Raw genomic sequence first — 25,808 nt, forward strand, 5'->3', positions numbered from 1 at the left:
ACTACAACTATCTCAGCGTTTTTCATAAACCTGGACAAAAGGAGTGAAACCTGATAACCACAGAAGTGCTGGCTTAATGCGTGGCCTATTACTACCCCCTTCCCCCCTTTCATTCCAAGGAGGAATGCATCAGTAATGCACCTCTCTGGGAGGTAGTTACCTACTGACTACTGTACATACATCTGGCCAAAGGAGTCACCTTCTCTCCTTTGGAGGTACTGCAGCGCTCAGGAAGCAGGCCATGTCCACCAGACGGGACCATAAGTCAGAAACTGTAGTAATGTTGCGTGTTTCTATGTGGGGACAGTACATGGCAATTAAGCATTAAGTGTTCGTTATCTTGGTTGTTGCATCGTGGGCACTGAAGATCTTGGTTTGTTCTGAAGCGTTGTTTGTAGTAGTGTTGGGTTGCACGATGCACCAAAGGGTAGACGAGAAAGTGTGACTCGTGTATGTCTGTGGGCTGGTGTTTGAGAATGAGGTGGGAGTGTGTTTCGCACTGCTTGTTTGGTTATTTCTGTGTGCACGTGTGTTTTGTCAGCATCATGAACGTTGAGGGTAGGAGGACCTGCGAGTAGAGAGGTTGCTGAAGTGTGAGGCGGGGGGGAGAGAGAGAGAGAGAGAGAGAGAGAGAGAGAGAGAGAGAGAGAGAGAGAGAGAGAGAGAGAGAGGATTTGTCTTTTTTCTTCCTAGGGTTGTGTGTCGGCCACGTAAAGGTGGGAGGATCTTTCTTCCATTCTTGTAGATGTTGAGTGTTTGTGGTTGTTGGGTTAGACAGTAATTGTTATGTGTGGTTTGCAGGTCTGTTATTTTTTTGCTCTTGAGACGATGAACGATTCAGGGAGGTGAGGCGTAGTTTAAGGTGGATTACCTGTTTATAGATGACAGAGGGAATCTTTTTTCTTATATATATATATATATATATATATATATATATATATATATGGACAACAATGACAGGTGCTTTCACAAACACACAAAGTCTCCGACGATAGGAATCGAACTGCCTCCACCAGTGTGGAAGCTGAGGATATTATTCACTCAGTCATGGAGCCCATACACTCGTGCTCGCCCCTCTCTTCCAACCTGGAGGCCTTGGTTAAGCAGCTATAGAGTGGAATGGAAATCGAATCTCGACGACGAAGTAGTAAAAGATATTTCTTAGGACCCCACCCAGGAATGATTTAAGAAGACTTGTTATTAGACAGTGAGCTGAAAGCTATGACATGATGTGGCATACCCAGACATCCCTCCTGCCGCAGAACATCGCAGGAGCTCCACATCTGATACACCAAGTCACGGAGACCGCTATGAAGCATAGGCTTTTCGAGCCTCCGGAGTCACACACAACAAGGTGTGAATCACTTACGTTGCCACGAGCATAATGACTGTTGTAGTGCGAAGCGTGGAGTGTCACTCTGCCACAGCTTGATGTGGCATACTTAAGAGTTCACCTCGATTCAGTACGAGTCTCGGTGTTCGCTGATGTAGTATGACCCAGGGACATGAAGAGCCACCATACTCAAAAGATGATCCCCTGCTGTAGTATGACTGAACCAAGTTTACTGCTATAGATAAAGTGACACACAGATCTCGCCTCATCCTTCTGAGTTAATCACTCCTGAATGCCACACAGACAACACTTCCTATCCACCGGAATCCGGTAACTGTATGATCATTGATTAATCCCAATGAGTATCGCTATGAGTAATCACCTGTACACCTACTTTGTAATTGTACTATCTGTGTATACGTCTCCAAATTACAATGCTACAGTGATTGTCTATACCTGTAAATGGATTAATTATCTGAAAAGGATGGACACAAGCATAATAGAGAGTGTATGAATGGTTTGTTGTTTGTGACTGGTAGCATCAAGTTGGAGATAAACTGAGGAAATATCATTCTGAGGATGTTGACGTTCGTTGTGTTTCGTCGAGCAAGTAGTCTGTGGCACTCTGAGGTATATACTCGTTAATGGTGAGCGTGTATTAGCAAATGAATGGCAGGAATCGAAGGCTGGAGTATAGATACTAGGATGGACTCTACGTAGATGCAGGTCTGTTTCGATGGCAATGGAAGGCATTCCCTTCCTATGAGGGACCATACACATAGTGAGAATAGTTTTATGGTGATCTTCAACACCTGACGAAGGTGTTAAGAGATTCTTCGGTTGGTGGTTATACCTTGTCAGTTATGGCCACTAATGACCCTGGCAATGGATGGGGCTAAAGCCTTGCTAGCTAGCTATCTAACCAGTCAACAAACCTTTATTAACTCGTTTTTAAAATTTGAGGGGAGGCATTCCATTCCTCCATCCGTCTTCATTTTCTTTTCATTTCCTGGAAAATCGATGTGATGTTGTACTTCGTTTGATCGTTAATCAGGATGGAATATGAGGTTAGATCTAACGCTCTTGTTGAAATCGAATTGGCAGTTAGTATTATACCACATCTCACCTCACCTCAGCCTATCTCTGACTACTTCTCACACTTCATTGCTTAAGCCTGCCTACGTCCTCACCTTATAGCCTAGCTCTGACCACATCTCTCAGCTATGGCTACGTCCACCCCTCGAAGCCTAGCTTTGACCACATCCTACACCTCACACCTCTGACTACGTCCCACAACTCACACCTTCTTAGCTCATTGGCTACGCCAGCATCTATTTAGTCGTTCAAGAAGAATTTAGAAACCAAAAGAAAATATAAGAATTACCGAATGTTTCACAGGTATATTACGTGTACTTAACTACTGTGCATGAATCTTGCTATTACAGAATATCTTAAGAATTCGTTTTATTTTCGTTCGTGTAACCACTGAAATTTGCAGCTAAAAGAGAGAGTGGAGAGAGAGAGAGAGAGAGAGAGAGAGAGAGAGAGAGAGAGAGAGAGAGAGAGAGAGAACCGAAACACTGTCTTCCAGTCAACGACTGAGTTGTCCTCCCTTCCATAATTTTGGCAAACTAAGAAAGCTCGGGAAAAAAAAAAAAAAAAATGGTGGAGAGAAGACCACATACCTGAGAGCCGTAGTTGTCGCCCAAGGTGGAGGAGGGTGGAGCGTTGGTGTAGATGAGGTGGTGAAGGTCTGGTGGGAGGCACTGTGCAATACTAGCAGGGAGGCCGGACTTCAGCTGTGGTCCTGTGAGGCCGCCCGCCAGACCACCAGTCAAACTGGAGCTGCGCAGCCCAGTGCCTGGGTGACCTGACCACAAGTAACCACATATATTCATTCAGTAAATACACTAAATCAAAATCTTACGTTCTAAAAAACATATATAATTATATATATATATCAAAAACGAATAGATAAAAAAAAAGAATTCATCTCAAATGCCATGGTTTCTTCCAAGTTGAAAACAAAGTTTTCGAATTGTATTTCCCGCAAATGTAAATTGACTACGTTTCTTTCCCAGTTTCAGTCTTCCTAACCTAACTATTGTCAAAGGTTCAGTCCTGCTCACATTCATTTCGAAATAGTGTTCGAAATTTTCCAACAGATCAGTACTTTAAAGTGAACATTCCTAAGAGGGTCATGTGTTAAGTGTGTTTTATATGGGATTGTGATCGAACTGTTTATATGAAGTGTTATTATATTCACTATCGTATCTTAGAAGTTGCCTGCATGGACGTCAGTCATATTGAACACATTATCACAATGTTATAACACTGCTGATGAATAGAGATGATGAAGACCTGATTTCAAGAAGGCAGCAGTGATAAAGTACGTATTGGTACACAAGATGAAGTAACTATTAGGAACATTAGATAAATATCACGATTAATTAAGGAATAATTGAACTTCTTTACGATCTTATTGATCTATTAATATACTAGAGAAGTGAGTTCTTGATCAAAGCCTAGAGGATAGACTGAAACATTTCTTCTTGTCTTTTTTTTACTTGGCTTAATCATTTAGTTCCTGTCATATCCATAGGAATGATCCAACTGTAATTCCAACACCGGAACTCTAATTCACCGTACAATCCAGCATTTAAACATAGAAACAACCCTATCTAAGATATCTCTTTCCATGAAATAAAAATATATTCATAAAAAATTCTCTCACTAAGATTTCAAGTATCATGAAATTCGAATGAAATTAAATCTCATCATACAACAGTTGATCCACCCACGTCTCCTCACCCGTTGTCTCTAAATCAGTGGACAACTTACCTGGGATGCCCAGTGCTGAGCCCGGGCGTGTAGGTAGCGTTATGTCGGGCATCTTCGAGATGTTGGCAAGGTTAGTCATGCTGGACGAGGGTCTGGCCAGGGCGAGAGAACCTCCCATCCTACCCGTCGAGCTGGTCGTGCCATCCAGCGAAGACTGGCGACCCAGTTGTGACCTAAACCAAGGCCAGAACGTCCACTGCTCAGTCAGGGGGCCCATTTATTACCTCATAAACTCTACCAAACAGCTAGTCATCGGAGGAGATGCAATGTTAGGAGGTTAGGGTCAAGATTTTTAATGTGATACAACCACGTCATGAAGGGCTTAGAGAAAAATAGTGACCCCCCACCATCATTAAGGATGAGAGATCGAAATTGTGAATAGTATGGGAAAAAATATAAAATAAAACATCTCCAGGTAACAGTATTAAAAATTAAAACATTTTAGAAATAAGTGTCCCAAACATGCAGTCATATTTTTTTTTTTAATTTCCTAACGTTTTCTTTTCTCATTCTTCTCCTCTCCATCTTTCTTCTAAGTACCAAGAGACAATGAGGTTGATCCGTTTCCTCGATAAATCTTTGAACTAAAATACATATGGACAATATACACATGAAGATAACACAGGGGAGGAAGACAATAATGAGGACAGCAGAAGCAAACAGTTTGGTAAGACGACCTGGTGTGGTCGTTACCAGCAAAGCTAAGCGTTGCTGCTCCTCTTTATGACGGGAGAACAGGGAGGGTTAGTGGCTGTTTTTGACGATGACCCCCGCCCAGCACACACACACACACATGTGGCTATATTATGAATGTTAATTGTAGAAACATCAGTGGGGACTAGTTCACCAGTGGGGGACTAACTCATCAGTGGGGACTAGTTCACCAGTGGGGGACTAACTCATCAGTGGGGACTAGTTCACCAGTGGGGGACTAACTCATCAGTTGGGATTTATTCAGTAAGTCACTAATTCATCATCGTTTCTTATAACGAGAATATTGTGTGTACTAAAGAGATGATTTACTAACCTGAAAATAAAAACTTGTCTAATCTAAGTAAAGAAAATAATGAAACACAATGATGGAATACAATTCCTTAGAGACTTGAAAAAAAACCACTTGTGAACACTGTTTAGCAGTTCCTACGATCTAAGTGACCAACGTCCTACTTCAGCACATGCATAGCAGTTTGGCCTATCTGTGGCTTCCCTAATGATACATGTCGGTCCCACTAGATCACGGGTCAAGAATAGAAGAATGGTGCAGCTTCCTTCTTAAAATCAAAGCACACCAAGCAGGCCTTTCATTAATCAGAAAATGCTTTAAAGTTCTTATCAAAGGTTTCATGCACTGAACTTCATACACAAGAACTAGTATAGTTTCCATGGTGCAGAGAGACAGAGGGAGAGAGAGAGAAGGAGAGAGAAAGACTGGGAGAATAAGGGAGACTGGAATCAGATTAAAAATAAAGCACACAACAACAGTCAACATATTACTGCCACTGCGAAGAAAATGCCACTCTCCGTGTACACAGTATGTAACTTTGACTATCTCAGTGTAAAACTGGGCAACTACATTCTGAAAGAAAAGTAAAAGAGTAACAAATGAATATCAGACCTGTAATTAATATATATATATATGAAAAGAAGAAAAAAAAGTTACGAGTCTCATAGGTATCTCTGTGGTGTGGTGGTTCTGCGTGATCGACAATGACGCATTGCACGGGATTTTGTGGGTGGGAGGAGTCGACTCTGCGTGTGTTCGAGTCCTGGACAGGGTAATCGGTCCACTGTTCATCCAGCCTTTCATCCTCCTCCTCTCGGGGTTGGTCGATAATTTGGCTACCTGGCTTAGGCTAAGGCATATAAATAGTTAATGAGAAAGCCTTTGTGAAATGCCCGAGCGATGGGTTAAACATGGAATCATATCTCATGAGAGCACGTTATTGGACGCCGTGATGAAAGAGAAATCGCTGGTTAATGTCATCATGAAATAAGAAAATGTAGGTTTCATGTATTCTTAAGCCTCTTGCACCTGGTTTTGTACTCTCATGACGAATTTCACTCAATGGCCTTACACTCTTAACCCCCGACTTGCGAAGGCTCATATAACACAGCTGCATAGCGTTCGTTGTAGTGTCTTTGATAGTGGTTTGCTTAACCACCATTAACTCGGTCTGCAAATACTGTGTGTTCAGTGCACAGGACCTTATGACCGAGCAGGCTCAGAGGTTATGATCCAATCCGATGTATCTCCTTGCAAGGTCCGTCTGTCCACGAAATTTGGTCAACCCGGCAACAGCTCTTTCCTTCCTACTCGTCAGAAGTTGTGTCGCAAGAGGCTTCTTGTGGCTCAAGCTTCTCGGTCAAAAGTGTTGTGGAATTCCTCAAAAATGACACTCTGGCATGCCTCAGTTTAGTTCATGTTGTGCAGGGCGTCAGTCCTACATCTCAGCAGTGCTAAGGGCGAGTCTTGCACTCAAGTACTACATATTAGTAGTACTTAGGGTGAGTCTCGTAAATGAGATTAGATTTCCTTCCCATTCAGTCCATTTAGCACATCCTATGCACTCGGGTTTCTGATAAAAAAAAAAAATAGAAAACGGGTTGGTTAAATGATAGATGAATAGTTTTCAAAGATGCAGTTTGTTACGTGAAATGGCGTCTGTGGCTAGTCTGGCCTACCTGCTGCATGCAAGTGCATGACTACAGATCTGTAAAGCTGAGATCAGACGAGTCACTTCATCCTCCTCCTCCTCCTCCTCCTCTTCTTCTTCTTCGGGAGACAGAACTAAAACCTTGACCCCCCCTCACGGTGAACTGTGCCGTTGTCGTGTTCCACCCAGCCCTGCCTAAGTCAGTCGTATGTATTCAGTTTCTTTTTGGCCGTCTTTCCACTTTGTATGTACATCTGGCATATGTGATCTCCACTCTTACTGACCAGCGATGGACAGACATACTATTGATTCTCTTTTGTTTCTGTCTCTCATCACTTGTGCCTTTCTGTGTCGTTGTTTCTGATCTGATCACTTGTTTATCTGGATCGGTATGTGTCCAACTTGACCACTAGTGTATTGGTATCGGTATGTGTCCGACCATACCGATCTCTTCTTCTATCGGTATGCGTCCGACCTGATCCTTCACGGTGATCAACACATTGCCACAGATAAGAAATTCACATTCTATTGTCCTCTTCTTTATCCGAAGTCTTTAGATAAAATGATGTGTCCAGGATCACTTATATAAATGTTTTATCAATCTTCCATACGATATGAAAACCAAATAAACAATATATCTTTACAAAATCATGCACGAGAAAAGTTTGGTTTTCCTGTTCAGACACGGAAAAAACATATATGTATAGAACGTGTACACATATATATATACCAGTTTCCTATGTGGTGTAAATAGGCTTGACATATCGATACAGCGGCTGTACGAATTTGAAGGAAAAGTGAATTACAGTTGACAATATACTCTGTAATGGATAACCAGGGGAAAGCCTAGCCAATAGCTTCTACAAAATGCATGTTACTAAGCACAGAATCTACCATGGGTACTGTCTGTGTATACCGCAACCAGTGATCTCTGTTAGTAATAACTTTACCTGGTGTACAATGGTTTACCTGGTGTGCAGTGGTTTTATACTTACGATGAGAAAGGAACAGGTTAGCTAAGAATGAGCTCATAGTACTTACCAACTGTAAAGAATAAAAAGACAGAAAGGGTTGGCAAAGAAAGGTATATATATATATATATATATATATATATATATATATATATATATATATATATATATATATATATATATATATATACACACAGTTGGGGATACACAGAAAAAATCAAAATACAGTGACAAACTGACAGACGACAAAAAAAGGCACAGGGAGAAGGGAGGGGAGTCTGTAACACCCACCACGAGTGAACCTCCACCATCGTGTCCAGCTCCACCAACACTCACTCCACCAACACTCACTCTTGTAGCGCCAACGGCAAAATGATGCTTTACACAAGCATTTGCCCAGGAAAAATATATGTAAATATATATACATCATATCACCTTCACAGGTTAACATGATTCGGGCACAATTGTCTGTTGGTGAAGCAAACTTCGAGAGTATATTGTTGGCTCAGAGCGATAACCTAGTTGATCGAGGCTGCGGGGTCAGAGGTTGGCTTGGACAAAATATATATATATATATATATAATTCCGTGCTTTGAATATTGTACACTGGAGGACACGGAGAGAGTTAGGGCATGTGGGAGGACAGAGAGAGGGGGAAGAGGCATTTATAAAGAGCTTGTGCTTGTAGCCTTTGACATTAGGGTAATAAACAGGGCACAACTGAAAGAACGCTCTGCATTAAGGAACATAAGATCATTACACAGACACACACACATAAATGCAAGCCGTCAAACATAAATAAACAGTACATGGATAAACAGATAAGAGAAATAGACACACGTACACACAAACACTCACGGAGACGTACACAAACACACTGTAATATTGTGATCAGCGTTTCGAGCCACGCATTTCATAGGCCCATGTTCGAGTCTCTGGTATTGGATTTGGTTCACTGCCAATCCATCTGTTCATCTTCCCTCTGGAGTACCTTGCTCGTCAGATGAGTCAACGTGAGGGAAAACTATTAAGTGAAAATGAAGAGATAAAGAATAGACCATCTGACACCAAAAGGCTTAGGGAAATTATCCAAGATTATTGAGAGAAACAGAATCAAAAAACTATCATAGTTACAGAGGGAAATAAATAAACAGAAGGATCAAAGAGGAAATCAAAAATGAAAAGTACTTTTAGATCGGAGAGGAAATCAGAAACTTAGAAAATAGAATCGAAGAGCATTACACCAAATCAAACGAGTTGAGAGGATTCTGAGAGTCTATTACTAGAGGAAGGAATATGAAAGATATGATGGAAAAAATTATCGGAGAGTCTTTTCTGTTTGTCCTGGAAACTGTTCAAATTTAGCGGGAAAAAAAGTAACCTGATATTATTGTTGGAGTTATGATGACGAAGTATACCAGAGACATAGGATCTCACCTGCTCTGTTGTTCAGTGGAGGACAACATAACATGGAAGGAAAGACAAGGCAAAAAAAAAAAAGAAAAAAGGGATTGATCCTTCTAACAACAGATGTTACGTAGTGTGTCTAGGGTATTAGGGCAATGTCTGTGACGTTACTCCCGATTGCAAGACACATCTATTGTGTCAACTGAGGAGTTGAGAAGCAATCGAGTCGTCTGGAATTCTTCGTTCACATTTTAGGAAACTGGAAATAAGGAAGGATTATGCGGGATCGAATACGAAGCTGAATGGAGTTGCTTCACTCCATGCAAATGGGGATAAGGTGTACAAAAATGATAGCTCTATAGATGGAGAAATAAACACACACACACACACACACACACACACACACACACAAAAGACAGTCGTGACATAGACAATGAAGGTAAAATGACTATGACAATGATTACTGTAATGAAAATATTTTCTTTATACCTAATCGCCGTTTCCCGCGTTGCGCTTGAAGGCGGTTTCCCGCATTAGCGGTGTAGCTATACCTAATAATCTTGATTTTATTCTCACTTCTTCTCAACTTTCTTCTTTCAAGTACTTTCCCAGACTCTAAAAGCAATTTCTGCATTTTCTCGTTCGAGTGTGCCACCGGAGCCGCGTCATCAGCAAACAGCAAGTAAATCATCTCCTTGGCTCCCTTCCCTTCACCTTACCCCTGGCAGGCTGCAGATCTTCTCTGCCCCTCTCCCAAAAACCCTTGCATTTACCTCCCTTACCATCCCGTACATACACATGTTAAGCAGCCTGGTAGCATTACAAATCCCTGCTGCAAACCTAGCTTCACCTAGAACTACTCATCCTTCTCTCTACCTACTCGCACACATGTCTTACTCTCTTCACAAAAACTCCTCACTGCTTCTAGTAGCTTTCCTCCTACACTATATAATTGTCACATCTTCCACAAAGGATCTCTATCATCACTATCATGCGCTTTCTCCAGATCCATAAGTGCTACATTCAAATCCTTCTTTTTCTCTAGCTATGATAATAATAATAATAATAATAATAACAATAATAATAATAACTATTAACTGTATTATTGCCACTCTCATACATCCATTTATACTAGATATCAACACTGCCACTACGATTTCCATCATTCTTCCTGAGCAGAGGAAGTAGTCTTCCGTTCTTCCTATGCAGAGGAGGTAGCCACCCATTCTTCCTATGCAGAGGCGGAAGCCATCTACTCTTCCTCAGGTCCTCTCCAGACATTCAGTAAATATTTTGTTACTTTGTCCATATTTTTCTCTCGAGTACGTAATCTTCGGCTTGACCCAGTATAGTAGTATGCAATGCCATCAGAGCAGGAGGCATTTCCAACACTAATTTTGGCACGTTATTTAGCTTCATAATGCTTTATAAAGTTCCATTTTATCATCCTTATGAATTATGGTGTTACAGGAATAGCATAATTACCCATTGTAAAACTTTTCTTTACCTTTGTTCTATCTATGGAAAATGTCTCCCAGACTCGTCTTCCTTTCACTTCCATCCCAAACTAGAAACTCAGCCTGGCATATCTCAAGGATCGTTGTGATAAACAGATGATGAAAGCTTTTCCGACTCAGAATTATTGAACCCTTCAATGCACAGCTTCGAAATCATGATCAACCATTGCATTAAAATGTTACCTTATTTCTTATCAATCCTTGAAATATATGTAAACAGTTCCTTCAACCTCACACTGTAGAGATGCGTAAAGAATCCTAAATGAGGCTTTTGCCTATAACAAGAATCGTTCGTCATTCCCCAATGCAGAATCGTTCCTTCAGTTTCCACTTTGGCAAGTTGAGTAGTGTGATATGGAAGGTGTAAATATCATTGCTTCTTTTACAGGTATGTATACACATATGGTTTACGAGCTACGTCAATTTATTTTTTTTTTGTTTTTACCGTTTTCTTTAAGTTTTTTTTTTTTAAGGCGTGAGAATGGGAATACCTCTTCCTCCTACCTGACTCTGTCCTTGGCGTTGAGTCCAAACGAGTTCTTTTTATGTGAGGGCAGAGGGGCGGCCTCTTGGTCGGGAGGCAGGTGCGGTAACTTGCGGCGAATTCTCAGGCTCTTCTGACTGTCTGTCTCGCTCATGGTGTCCGACGAGTCGTCCCGAAGTCCCCTGGGTGTGCCAGCTGGGGTGCTGGGCGTGCCCGTCAGCATAGCCAGCTGGGCGTTGACTCCAGCTAGGCTGTACTCCTCGGGAGACGCCAGCTGGTCCGTCGATGATCGGAGACGCGCCCTGCGACAAAGAAACGTGGATGAGGGGGAGTTGCTGTTGTTGTGGTGCCGTGTACAGGAAGAACAGCAGGAGGAGCAGGAGGAGGAGGTGGTGACCTACAGTGTTGAGAGGGTCGTCAGTAAAGTTACGGTTCTGTTGTGCAGACATTCTCTCTCTCTCTCTCTCTCTCTCTCTCTCTCTCTCTCTCTCTCTCTCTCTCTCTCTCTCTCTCTGTATCGAATTATATTATATATATATATATATATATATATATATATATATATATATATATATATATATATATACAACATGCATATGTACCCGTGCTTATATGTGTGTATGTATATGTGCCTGTGTGTACGCGTGCATATAAGTAAGTAGGGAGGTAGGAAGATGATGCTGTGGTATGGTTGGTTGGCTGTTTAATGTGCGGAGGCCTACCAGGTGCTAACGTTAATAGTTCTTGTGTTTCGTCGCTAGACTGCCACTAAGAACTTACTAAAACAAATGAATGTTGCATCTGTGCTGGGAGGGAATCCAATGCACGTAACTCTTTCGAATAAGGAACTGCAACCACCCAACCCACTGTGAAGTTAAGACATAGCTTTGAAATTAGATCTATGGATGAAGCGATTATGCCCGGATCTATAGTTATTAGAAACAGAGTCATTTGTAATTATAATACTAGCTCTACTCTGTAGAAATTATACCCTTACTTTGCCAATGCGTTTGTCACCAGAGTTAAACATGAGACCAAACTTGTTTCCCTGTGTGAAAATCTATCCAAGTGGCTGACATTATTCACTCTTTTGCCACATTCCCCAGTAACTCCTCATTATTACACTCACAAACACACACACACACACGCACGCACACACTCAAACCCACACACAGTCATGTATATATAAATATATATATATATGTATATATATATATATATATATATATATATATATATATATATATATACATATATATATATATATACATTTTAAATGGCCCCAGGACCCCTTTCCCGGGTTCTCCAGCAGTTCCAAGTATGCTCTGCTTTCAGCAGCGAAGAATTGATGGACTCCTCTGAAATGAGAAGCTTTTTGACGTGACTGTAGTAGCAATGATACATCTTACGCATTGAAACTAGAGCCCACCTCGACAAGATGCCCCCAGAGACTAAATCCACATCTGGTGCAGCCCACTAACAAAACGTCACTCCCTGTATATCACATCAATCCAAATCATTCTACTCCAGTGCTCCATCAACAGCTACAACAATGGAAGGATTGAACAGAAAACACTGTGCTTTAGTAAACGGACGGAAGGAGGATAACAGCCCAAAGGAAAGAGGATGTGTAAGGAAAAACTTGGTGCTACACTCTTAGACATGTCCAAGCACAACAACAAATGCTTCACCAGGATTCCTAAGGACCATAGATGGGCAAGCCACATAGGAGATATTACCAAAGACTTTACACTGCAAAAGCCATATTGGAGAAGTGAAAGAACGCAATGAGGTTCTGGGCTTTTGAGATTCTGAGAGCTAAGGAGACTTTCAAAGACTATTACCAGAAAATTACTGAAGGGTTAAAGCGGTCTGCTTTCTTAAGAGATGGAATGAACCAAGTCTTGCTCTCAAGAAGAAGAGAAAGTTTAGATATATAGACGTAGATCCCTTCCATGAACAGATCAAACAGCCATGGTGTAACATCACACATGCTTGACACAGATCCACCTTCACTGGGAACCTTGAACACTCCTCCCTTCCTACTCGCACATATGCCTCCCTCTTCTGATGACAACTCTGATTGCATTCAGTAATCCTCCAGAACCCTCCGTCAAGCGCAACCTGGAGGTACATAAATGCCACACTCAAATTCTCCGCTTTCTCCAAGTAATTCACAAACAAATTCTTCACAGCAAACACCTGATACATATACCCTATACCTCTCCTGAGGCGACACTGCCCATATTTAGTAAGGTGCTCTGTGCTTGCTACCGCGCCCTTACTCGCCACTACCCTTTACACCTGAACCAATGACTGGTACCTCAGACACCCACGGCACGATCCTGGCTCATACTTCCTACTGTTTTTCTTTGGAGAGCAGCCATACGGGGCTTGACCGTTGTGACACAGACTCTCCATGTACAGTGAAGATGAGGAACTCTTTCCCATTATTCGTCACTCATTCTTGGTATAACCCACTGCACCTTTGGGAATGAATCTTACTCACTGTTAGAGCTTATATTAATCCTCCTTCTATTGTTTCTTTTTCTTGGTTCTGTTTTTCGTATCCGTCACCCGAGATGGTCAAGAATTCCATTCTTGATCAGGTCCTCTACTATATAAAAGGCACTATAAATGCATATATATATATATATATATATATATATATATATATATATATATATATATATATATAACCACTTACACATGCACGCTTACATTTGTACACTTCATACATACATTCTATATATATATATATATATATATATATATATATATATATATATTGTGTGTGTGTGTGTGTGTGTGTGTGTCAATATTCGCACAGTAAGTAAACGGGAAGGTATAAGTATAAACCAAGAAAGTCGTGCAATACCGCCTCGTTCAGTATAGTACAGACTATGCATCTCATGCAGCAGTAATGAATAGTATTGCTAATGCAGTGATCTCATGTTTGCACTTGACTCACTATGCATCTCTGAGTGTCTATGATCATAACAAACATACAGTCAGGCACAGTCACGCCAAAACTCGGGTGCCACAAAGATGGCCCGGGCGGGCTGGCGCCTCGAAGGGTAAGTGCAATTCAGCTATAGTCTATACGACTAAAACTGATTTTGCTCTCAGTAGTTAGTTAGCTAGCTATACACTAATGCAAGAGCTTGAATGACCAACTCATTCGAATATAATTCTGAAGGCAATAAAAAACGAAAGAAAAAAAATTATTTACGTAAAAAAAAAAAAATACATTGTCATATTACGATTTTTTTTCTCTCTCTCTGCATGACATCTATCGTATTTACATAAAAAAAAATCACTATCTATTTTTTATGTAATGCATGCGATTCGAATGTCTTTGCTTACAAAGATTAAAAATCTACTTTGACAAGCATTCTATATAAATATATATATATGTACGTATATATCTATATATAAATATATATTATGGCTCTTCTCTGTTTTCATCCCTGGTGGGCAGCAAGTTCTCTTTTATATCTTTTGTGAATCATACACTAACTCTGCTCATGCGACTAACTTCATGCATTAATATCTCCAAGATCGGCAAGCTGATATAGCAGTATATATATATCTATATATATATATGTATATAGCAATGGTTGGTCGAGCAAGGAGCCAGAAAAGACAATCACAACTGGAAAAAAAAAATTATAAATTAAAAAAACAAGTTGATCTCTTCTAGACTGTGATGTAATCGTAAGGACAAATATGCTAACTACTTACCCAACATCATGTTTGCCTATGTACTGCCTTGCATTGCGAGCGAAACGTTTCATGGTTAGTATTATTCCTGTGATTCTTTTCTATTTTTTTATATATTTCTCCCTACAATATGTACACGGAGACAGTTTTATATATAAATGTATAAGACCACGGTATTATCTTTTGTTTTTTTTTTTTAAAAAAAAGAAGGGTTAAGGAACGAAACTGGAACGGATCAACCTCACTGGCTTGGTGCAACAAGGAACATGAGTGAGTGTGTGTGTGTGTGTGGGTGTGTGTGTGAGGGGAGTTTGGTTTGGTGGTAGGGTCAACACTGAAGGAGATCGGTACACCTGTTGGCATAAAGTGTGAGTGATTACCTCTGGAGCGAGGAAAGGGGGCTTTCGGAGGTGGGTATAGTCTGGCCAGGCATGACGAGCATGCGAGGTTTGCTGTCGCTGGTAGCGATCGTAGACTGCTGAAGGAGGGCTGCCGTGGGGAGGCTGGTGGAGACGCGTCCGACGATCTTGCCCGCCAGGTGTTGCTGCTGCAGGTTCTGGAGTTGCTGGAGGCTCGACATCGTCACGGGAGTTTCTTTTCTGATCGGCGTCGGGGAGACTTTGCCTTGGGAGAGGAGCTGTTGCTGTAATGCTGCCGCTTGGTCCTGGAGTCGCATTTTCTTGAGGTGCTGTGCCTGGTGCTGCAGCTGCATCTGCTGTAGCTGCAGCTGCTGTGCCGGCGTCATCTGCTGGAACGGTAGGTGCTGACCCCCGACTTGCTGAGCTGTGTTAACCACCACGGGCGGGTTATGCACCATCTGTCCGCCCAAGACGGATGGTTGAACGGCGGGGCCGACGTGATTGGCCAGCTGCGTCACCACCTGGCCAGAGGAGGTGAAGACCTGCTGCTGACCCACCACCTGGCCCTGGGAGTTAACCAGCTGACCCTGAGAGTTTATGGCCGTGCCCTGCGAGTTCATGAGCTGGGCTTGCGTCTGTGCCTGTGACGTTAAGAGCTGCTGCTGCTGATGCTGCGCCTGCTGCTGCGCCTGTTGCTGCGACGTCGCTAGGCTGCCTTTCTGCTCTTCTTTCGGGGAGCTGCCCCCAAGGCCTACGGAAAGACAGAGGATAAATACTAGTGGGAAAAAGCCATGAGAAAATTTACTGTCCCCTTACACTCCGTCATGTAATAATTGGTCGGTTAAAATACTGTTCTAACTACCATCCCGAATCTGGCAAAGCTGAACGTATTCTTGTTCTTTTGTGTTTGAGAACAGCCAGAGTAGCTAGTTATACCGGGCCACTGATACCGACAATAGCAACGCCTTTTCTGTAATGAGGAAGTACGAGCACCCACAAATCACAGGCAGGTTCGTGATAGACGCGCAGCAAAACTACTGCCGAAGGAACACTCTATAACCCCAGAGGAAGTGCTGACACTGTCTTACATGATGAGAGCTACTGAACGTACACCATCATGAGAGAATATGACCAAAGGCTAATAGCGAGACGCGCGCATCCGGAGACTTATCATATTGTCCCTTTAACTTTATGCCTTCAAGAACGCACATCTGTGTGTGTGTGTGTGTGTGTGTGTGTGTGACAACACACCTCCTCTTACTTGGGAGGGGATATGCCAATGTGTGACTTGTTGAGAGGCTCTTGACGACCCAAACATGCACTGAAATACAGGTCGTTACCACACAGAAATCGACGATCACTCTGCTGTAGTGACTTCGTGGCTTAAAACGCTTTGCATGTAATGATGTGTTGCGTTATAGTAATGGTCTAGTTAAGAGCGAGCCGTGGCTTATTGAAAGTCTGAATCATTCCGCGACGGGCGGGTTTATGAGAGAGTGCTCGCCTTCATTAATGGGCTGGATATATATAATAACGTAATGGGTTGGTTGCTGAATGATCTGGTAAACTGACGAATGTGTTTCAATGGTCTGGTGTGCGGTAGCCGTGGGTGGAGCTGGAGATGACGACGTGCTTAGGTAGCAAATTTGTTGTACAGAGTTCTGTGCTGGATGTGACGTGTGCATTTATTGCTGTTCTGGGGTGAAGCTGCACGTAGCTGGGTCGTCGTATATTTCGTTATACTAAATGTATGGTTATCCATGTCGGGTCGGAAGTTAATTTTGGTCATTTGTGCACAATGATTTGTGAATGATGTCTTTTGGGTAAGAATGCTAAGTCGGTTATAAGTGTGTGGTAGTCAAGTGGTTTGTGGTTGCTAGATAATGAATGGTTTGTGTTGGGTGGCTGATGGAATGTATGATTGGTAAATTACGTCTTCCAGTCAACGGACTGTGGTGCTTAATAGTGGATGGTCGGTGTTTACCGGTGCGAAATGATTATTCGATGACATCTGCTCGCTGAGGATATGCCGTAAGTAACTGATAGTTTCTGATTGTTAAGCGATGGTCTGTAGTATGCATTTAATGGATGGCTGTACTTAATGAAAATGGGCGATTGCCATATGTTGCGCAGGAGGCGTTAGCTTATTGGCAAGTCTTACTTGAGGTCGTGTTTATGTGGCTGGTCATTGATATGTTTATCGAGCTTACAGGGAAGAGGCGAGGGTTAAGCAGAAGTGTGTATCAGGAGGTAAGGGAAGGTTAGAATCCGTCATGGTGAGGTCAGAGGAAAAACAGGACCAAAAACAACCCGTTCTGAGAAAGTTTACACGAGATGAATATACATGAGAAAGACAACAGGAAGCCTGGTTGGCCCACGACTGGGTTATGTGGTTAAATAAGAATGAAAAGCAAAGGACTATCAAAGCGAAAAAAGATGGCAGAGATGCTCTTAGTCAAAGACCAGGAAGCCTCTCATTAGTAGAAGTTATCACACTTTCTTGGATACATTTCCTTCGTGAGGCTTCTGATACCCGTTCTTAACACCTGGCATGAATTGTTGTATCTTTCTTTGTATGTTTTCATGTGCATCTACATTTATTCTGTGGTCTGGTGAGCAGAAATGTATTACTTGATTCATGTGTTGTGGTCTGAGCAATGTTTGGTATATGTGACTAGTATTTGTGTTGTACACGGAGTTTTGAATGTTCCTAGACATGAAAATAAGTATCTCATAATCTTCGTTTCCTGCATTAATTTACCCTTCTTTTGGCTTCAGATTTCAGTTCATTATCACCTTGAATCCGTCTCTTTCCCGGGTTGTTCCATCTCTACGGTGTTAAGGCGATCCCTAAAATTCCTTTTAAGCAGATTCCGATCTTGGATATATCTACACTGACATTCGTCAACTATTTTTTTTTTTCACTTTACAGCGACAGTCTTTTAAGATCTCCATTGAGTCTCAGACTAACAGTCGTGTTGAAAATTTGTCCCGTGTTTAGATCATCGTCAGATTTACTTAAGCTACTGTCTCTTGTGTCCAAGAACAGTGATGCGTGTTGTGAGTAAAGCAGTGGTCCCAGGATCGAACCCTGAGGTACTCTGCCAATTACGATTCCTCACTGTTTTTATTCCGTATATGCTGACACTCTTCTTTGTTTATGTTATTCATACACCAATTCACTTCAATCCTTTAACCCCTCCTGTACTTTATAGTATCTCATGTTGTGGAGATAAATGACATCATAGTTCTGTCTGTTGTCAACCGATTCAAATGGCACTAAGATTGAAAGAGAAATTGGGTGTAAAGCCATCAGTGAATTCCTAATTAGTTTACGATTTTCTAGCCGAATTTCCTGTTAACGATTCTACTAATTTCCCTACAACAGATGTAAATCAGGTAAGATAATGATTTAGAATTTGAGATCCATCCATCTTCATGAAAACTGGTACGGTGTTAGCTTCCAAGCTCATATTCCCATACCAGGTAGCAGTCATTCCCTTACGCGTCTTTTACACTTTTAACCCTAACACTATAGTGTTTGTGAAATGGGAACTATAAGCTACCCCCAGACAACCCTATGTGGCATATGTTCATGTTTATGAACACACAGTGAAAGTTGCACAAACGTCATCACGACCTGTAAAGGGAAAAGCTTCGTAAGCAGATACGTCAGTCTGGTCTTACCGAGAGCCCGCGTGAAGTCGGAGAGCATACCGCTTATGGAACTCTTTTGCTGTTGGCCAGTCGTCCCCGGGCCAGACACGCTGGGAGATCCTTTGGCGTCCTGGGGAAGGGAATGAACATCAAAAGTAACCACTAAATCAACAAGTCATATAGATCTGATATATATATATATATATATATATATATATATATATATATATATATATACATTGTATATAAAAGACATACTTTCGAAGTTATCACATGATTGTTTTCTTAAATATAATTCGCATGCGTTGCTCTTGAAAAAATTCACTCTTTATCACATCTATAATCAAATCCATATGTAATGATGAAAGAAAATAATCACATTCGCATAAAAAATATCCGAAAGTCTGCAGAGGAGAGAATCAGAAAAAGTAAACCAGTATCCAAGCGAAAAAAGGATTTATCATGCATCAAAAAGAATCATGGAGAACTGAGGTGAGAGATAGAGAGAGAGAGAGACTGTGCCTCGAAAAACTTCGATATATAAAGTGCGGTGCTCACTAAACCTTGGACAAACAAAACTTGACTGCCAAACCAACCATTACGTAATAGGCCCACAACAAACCCGACGGAATAAAGGCATTTATCAGCAAGGAACACAAACACACACACAAGGTACGGAAAAATAAATTATATTTATGCGATGTATTGAGTGACGAGGAAAAACAAGACACAAGCATGCATAGGCAGTGTGGTGATTCAGTGGACACAGACCGAGGAGAGGATGTGAAAGGACATTGACGTCGTGGCATACAATAAAAGACTTTGATTCCCTTTTATTGATCTTATTCTACAGTATATATATAAATGCTTAGGCCTTAGCGAGATCAGCAAGTGGCTATCATGATCACTTCGATGATATAGTATCGTTGTTCATTCCTCCATCATCTGTTTGTATGAGCTAAGAATTTACAGCAGGTGTCGGAGAAAGTCTTGTGTGCATTACAATGAGTTCAGAGTTAAGACATGTTAGTTCTGACGTGATTAACGAGGCAATCATATTGCTATTGTGATGTTCCTCACAACTACAATCTTGGATTCGTAGTTGTGAGGACGTTGTGCCATACCAAGTCCTGTAAATGGCGTGGAGGCTTTCATTAACTGCTATCTACATTGTGGTCGGTGCTGGGATGTTGTGGAGGAGCGGGGAAGGTGGACACTTTTATCGTGCGACCTGTTGGGGATGAGAAAATCTAAAGACGTTGTTACGAGGAAAGTTTAAGACAAGTGGTGGGTCTCTGCGAGTCTCCCGAGTGTTTTCTTGAGACACTTTTAAAAAGGAAGACTACGCCAAGATATTGCTACTGGTGTCTACTCCAGTGTCTTTACTTCATGACTTAAAGGAAATGGAATACTAAGAAGAATGGCGGGTGTTTGCCCCAGAGTCACTATGGTGAAACATCTGGAGTCCTAACGAAAGTTTCTTAAAGTGTACAGGACTAAGAACACCTAGGTTGTCAAAGACGTGGAGGGTAGTAGAAAGTCTGGCTGTGGAGTGGGGTGAGTAGTGTCGAAAATGTGTGTTGGATGACTTCAGAGATGCTGGGGCAGGGTTTCGGCTGGGAATGGCCTCTGAAATGATGAGGATCATGGTAGTTGAAGTGATGTATCCCCGTGGTTAAAGACGGGTGTATGTGAGCTTTTCTAGAGGAAAGGAAAATAATGGAATGTATGAAGGTGCAGGAGGGAATTTCGAAAGGTTCTATAGTTCATTATGATTATGATTTTGCCCCGATGCTAAACGAATGTCGTGACCTGGAAAGTTTGCGTGAACACGCTGTGACTGTGGACACAAATTATTGCAAGATAACCACATGACGACAGGTCTAAACAGATGACTGTCTTGAAGGCGACACATCGATCTCATTTGGGGTTTCAATCCCTTATAATTAAGATTGCTATAAAGTGTATACTTATCAGTTGGCCTACGATATGTGCAATAAGTCTTTATTCCTAATTGTTCTAACCATATCAGTAACGATCATACTTATCAGAAGAGACGATAATCAAACTCCGTAAGACTTATGAGAATATTGTATTCGGTGACCTTGAATATTCTCGTTGAAAAGAACTTCGACGGTTCCAATGATGCCTCACTGGCTTCGGTAACATATTCATTACACATCATGAACATCCCTACGAACACAATCATTATCTCATAACAATCGTTATCTGGAGATAATCTGTAGTCACTGTTAACACCACAAGAAATCAAAACGCACTTATATAGTCAAAAGCCTTTCTTCACTTTCACTTAATATCTTACCATAACATAACTTTCATACGAGACTCTTGCTAGATCTAAACGTAAGGAGACTTTGTAAACAAATGTTAGCTCTCGTGAAGTGTGCAATTCATAGTCCAATGTTAAATTCTCCGGCCACGTATAAGTGAAGGTCCGCATGCACGTGAGGAACATAGTACAAGAATGATCCTCATCACCTAAAGAAGGTGTTAGAAGATTGGTTGGTAGATGTAATAGCTTGACGTTAACGTCTCTTTATGACCCCTGATATCTAGTAGGCTTAACAGCCAAACAACTAAGTAACCAAACCGTATAAGGGAATCGAGCCTTCGCTTTAGAACTGAATACCCTTCGTTACCGGTGGAGTCAGACAGAGTTGGTCTTGCATATCCTTTTCGTAGGAATGTACACCGAAGTGAGGAGCCACAGGATCAGGCAGTTCGCCTGCACATCAATAACCCTATGACGGTGATCGCTAGTAGTGAGGAGGCAACACCATGAGGGCAAGGGTAATGTTCAGATTAGTACAACGATGAATATGGACGCGCGTGATGTGGTTATGAGTAAGATGATGAAGCAGGACGCTGACAGTAAGGTAAAACTGAGGATGGATGGCGACTATGCTAATACAACACGATTGGGAGAAATGTTTACTGTGTTGATAGCAGATTGAGGGAGGAGACTGCAATGTTTAGAATGTGTAGCGAAATTACATTAGACGTTGGATATGTTAAGGTGAGGAATACGATGCGAGAGGCAGCGGTAGTGTTGAGTAACATTGAGGAAACACACTGGCGGGGATGAGTAATAAGATGAAGAAGGATGATGATGATGTTTTGACGAGTTATACCAATGAGGAAGGACTCTGGTTGACTGAAGATGAGTGTCGCGATGACAGAAACCACAGGCTGTGTCAGGAGGAGTTAGATGACAGAGAGCTGTTGCGAGTAAGATGTTGGGCGACACAGGTATTGCTACGATGAGTTTGTATGGATGACATGACAGAGGCAATGAGTTCTGATAGTGTTTTGAGGTGTTAAGCCTACCTAAAACCTATTCAGACAGGGCACTGGAGGCTCACGAAGTTCTATGATTTAGGAAAAGCTGCTACCAAAGATTATGTGATATTTGGATAAGGGAGAGAATGATGATTACATTGTGTGCAAGACGAGTTACAGGTGAAGGGACCCGGGTGATGTGGGGTTTGAGAGGGAATTTCTAGTGTGCAAGAAGCTATCCTTTCAAGCTAAGTTGGTCAACAGATAATCCTGCTGATAGCTGGCTTGTGTGAAGAGACATGATCAAAGACTGTATCCCGAAATGAGAAAATATCTCTTGCCAAGTAGTCTGGACGTTGTAGTAGGCTGTAATCATAGTAGTTTATATAAAGATATTAGACTACAAAAACTTGAATTGAGTCACTCGCATTGATTCAGTATAAATACTCATAAAACCTTGTGGACCGTGGACTCCATACCTGTGGTGAGCTCCCAAGAGCATGGTGACGACTTGGTAAGTAAGCTAGTGGTGCCTTGAGAGTATACGTACCCCGAGTGCAAGCTAGTAGAGAGCGGGGGGTCACATCACATCGCAGTGCGTGTACCAAGCCCAAGATTTTTTTTTTTTTTTTAATGCTCAAAGTCTACATCATTGGTGAGGTAGTGGGGGTTCGGGTCTCCCAGGCTGTGATCTACGTTCTTGGTTACAAACTGGTGGTGTGAGTATGATACTACCTCTCTCTCTCTCGAAGGCCAGTGTAACTGTATACGATGTGGCATTACCGAAGAAGAAGGAGGAGGAGGAGGAGGAGGTGGTGTGGGTGGGGTGTTGGGGAGGTGAATGATCGTAGGAACCCATGTTGCCTGGGTCCTCCTCCTCCTCCTCCACCTCTCTCCCCCCCGCCTCTCTCTCTCAGTATTCAGGGAGCCACATGGCGTCTTGTGGGTGTGAGAATGCGACGCACCAGCACAGGCGGTGGTTGATGCCGACCTCTCTGATGACCGCAGGAAGCTACACAGCGTCATGTCCTATTACATCTACAGCTACCTGATAGTACTGCTTGGGGAGCGAAGTAAAGTTACTTCAGGGTTTAATGCGTGCAGTGATGGTGATTGGTGTGTGTGGTGTGTGTGTGTGTGTGTGTAGGTTGGTACACATGGCACTAGACATATGTGAAGTTTTATTACTTGAACTGGATGGTGGGTGAGTTACGGTTCTTCCGTGTATACCAGTGTTGTGTGGCCAGTGTGGCCCAGGTTACCAGTGTTGGTGTGGCCAGTGTGGCCCAGGTTACCAGTGTTGGTGTGGCCAGTGTGGCCCAGGGTTACCAGTGTTGGTGTGGCCAGTGTGGCCCAGGGTTACCAGTGTTGGTGTGGCCAGTGTGGCCCAGGGTTACCAGTGTTGGTGTGGCCAGTGTGGCCCAGGTTACCAGTGTTGTGTGGCCAGTGTGGCCCAGGTTACCAGTGTTGGTGTGCCAGTGTGGCCCAGGTTACCAGTGTTGGTGTGCCAGTGTGGCCCAGGGTTACCATGTTGGTGTGGCCAGTGTGGCCAGGGTTACCAGTGTTGGTGTGCCAGTGTGGCCCAGGTTACCAGTGTTGGTGTGCCAGTGTGGCCCAGGTTACCAGTGTTGGTGTGCCAGTGTGGCCCAGGTTACCAGTGTTGGTGTGCCAGTGTGGCCCAGGTTACCAGTGTTGTGTGGCCAGTGTGGCCAGGGTTACCAGTGTTGGTGTGCCAGTGTGGCCCAGGTTACCAGTGTTGGTGTGCCAGTGTGGCCCAGGGTTACAGTGTTGGTGTGGCCAGTGTGGCCCAGGTTACCAGTGTTGGTGTGGCCAGTGTGGCCAGGGTTACCAGTGTTGTGTGGCCAGTGTGGCCCAGGTTACCAGTGTTGGTGTGGCCAGTGTGGCCCAGGTTACCAGTGTTGTGTGGCCAGTGTGGCCAGGGTTACCAGTGTTGGTGTGCCAGTGTGGCCCAGGTTACCAGTGTTGGTGTGCCAGTGTGGCCCAGGTTACCAGTGTTGGTGTGCCAGTGTGGCCCAGGTTACCAGTGTTGGTGTGCCAGTGTGGCCCAGGTTACCAGTGTTGTGTGGCCAGTGTGGCCCAGGTTACCAGTGTTGTGTGGCCAGTGTGGCCCAGGGTTACCATGTTGGTGTGGCCAGTGTGGCCCAGGTTACCAGTGTTGGTGTGCCAGTGTGGCCCAGGTTACCAGTGTTGGTGTGCCAGTGTGGCCCAGGTTACCAGTGTTGGTGTGCCAGTGTGGCCCAGGGTTACCATGTTGGTGTGGCCAGTGTGGCCCAGGTTACCAGTGTTGTGTGGCCAGTGTGGCCAGGGTTACCAGTGTTGTGTGGCCAGTGTGGCCCAGGGTTACCAGTGTTGTGTGGCCAGTGTGGCCAGGGTTACCAGTGTTGGTGTGCCAGTGTGGCCCAGGTTACCAGTGTTGTGTGGCCAGTGTGGCCCAGGTTACCAGTGTTGGTGTGCCAGTGTGGCCCAGGTTACCAGTGTTGGTGTGGCCAGTGTGGCCCAGGTTACCAGTGTTGGTGTGCCAGTGTGGCCCAGGGTTACAGTGTTGGTGTGGCCAGTGTGGCCCAGGTTACCAGTGTTGGTGTGCCAGTGTGGCCCAGGTTACCAGTGTTGGTGTGCCAGTGTGGCCCAGGTTACCAGTGTTGGTGTGCCAGTGTGGCCCAGGTTACCAGTGTTGGTGTGCCAGTGTGGCCCAGGTTACCAGTGTTGGTGTGGCCAGTGTGGCCAGGGTTACCAGTGTTGGTGTGCCAGTGTGGCCCAGGTTACCAGTGTTGTGTGGCCAGTGTGGCCAGGGTTACCAGTGTTGTGTGGCCAGTGTGGCCCAGGTTACCAGTGTTGTGTGGCCAGTGTGGCCAGGGTTACCAGTGTTGGTGTGCCAGTGTGGCCCAGGTTACCAGTGTTGTGTGGCCAGTGTGGCCCAGGTTACCAGTGTTGTGTGGCCAGTGTGGCCAGGGTTACCAGTGTTGGTGTGCCAGTGTGGCCCAGGGTTACCATGTTGGTGTGGCCAGTGTGGCCCAGGGTTACCATGTTGGTGTGGCCAGTGTGGCCCAGGTTACCAGTGTTGGTGTGGCCATGTGGCCCCAGGGTTACAGTGTTGGTGTGGCCAGTGTGGCCCAGGTTACCAGTGTTGTGTGGCCAGTGTGGCCCAGGTTACCAGTGTTGTGTGGCCAGTGTGGCCAGGGTTACCAGTGTTGGTGTGCCAGTGTGGCCCAGGTTACCAGTGTTGGTGTGCCAGTGTGGCCCAGGTTACCAGTGTTGGTGTGCCAGTGTGGCCCAGGTTACCAGTGTTGGTGTGCCAGTGTGGCCCAGGTTACCAGTGTTGTGTGGCCAGTGTGGCCCAGGTTACCAGTGTTGTGTGGCCAGTGTGGCCCAGGGTTACAGTGTTGGTGTGGCCAGTGTGGCCAGGGTTACCAGTGTTGTGTGGCCAGTGTGGCCCAGGGTTACCATGTTGGTGTGGCCAGTGTGGCCCAGGTTACCAGTGTTGTGTGGCCAGTGTGGCCCAGGGTTACAGTGTTGGTGTGGCCAGTGTGGCCCAGGTTACCAG

General features: G+C 43.6%; 1 protein-coding gene across 10 annotated transcripts in view; it reads right to left on the reverse strand.

The window, feature by feature from the left end:
• Positions 1–25,808, reverse strand: part of LOC139757015 (uncharacterized) — a 294,829-nt gene that overhangs the window by 38,640 nt on the left and 230,381 nt on the right. For 8 of the 10 annotated variants that reach the window (XM_071677054.1, XM_071677062.1, XM_071677006.1 and 5 more), the window contains 6 exons: positions 18,977–19,076; positions 15,311–16,040; positions 14,952–14,978; positions 11,228–11,509; positions 4,175–4,347; positions 3,019–3,203 (listed from right to left, as the gene is read on the reverse strand). In XM_071677054.1, coding sequence (XP_071533155.1) covers positions 3,019–3,203; positions 4,175–4,347; positions 11,228–11,509; positions 14,952–14,978; positions 15,311–16,040; positions 18,977–19,076 — 1,497 coding nt within the window. The remainder of the gene's footprint in view (positions 1–3,018; positions 3,204–4,174; positions 4,348–11,227; positions 11,510–14,951; positions 14,979–15,310; positions 16,041–18,976; positions 19,077–25,808) is intronic. The other 2 variants (XM_071676986.1, XM_071677034.1) reach the window with 2 other exon arrangements.

The sequence above is a fragment of the Panulirus ornatus genome, chromosome 2 (assembly GCF_036320965.1).
Source record: "Panulirus ornatus isolate Po-2019 chromosome 2, ASM3632096v1, whole genome shotgun sequence".
NCBI classification, from domain to species: Eukaryota; Metazoa; Arthropoda; class Malacostraca; order Decapoda; family Palinuridae; genus Panulirus; species Panulirus ornatus.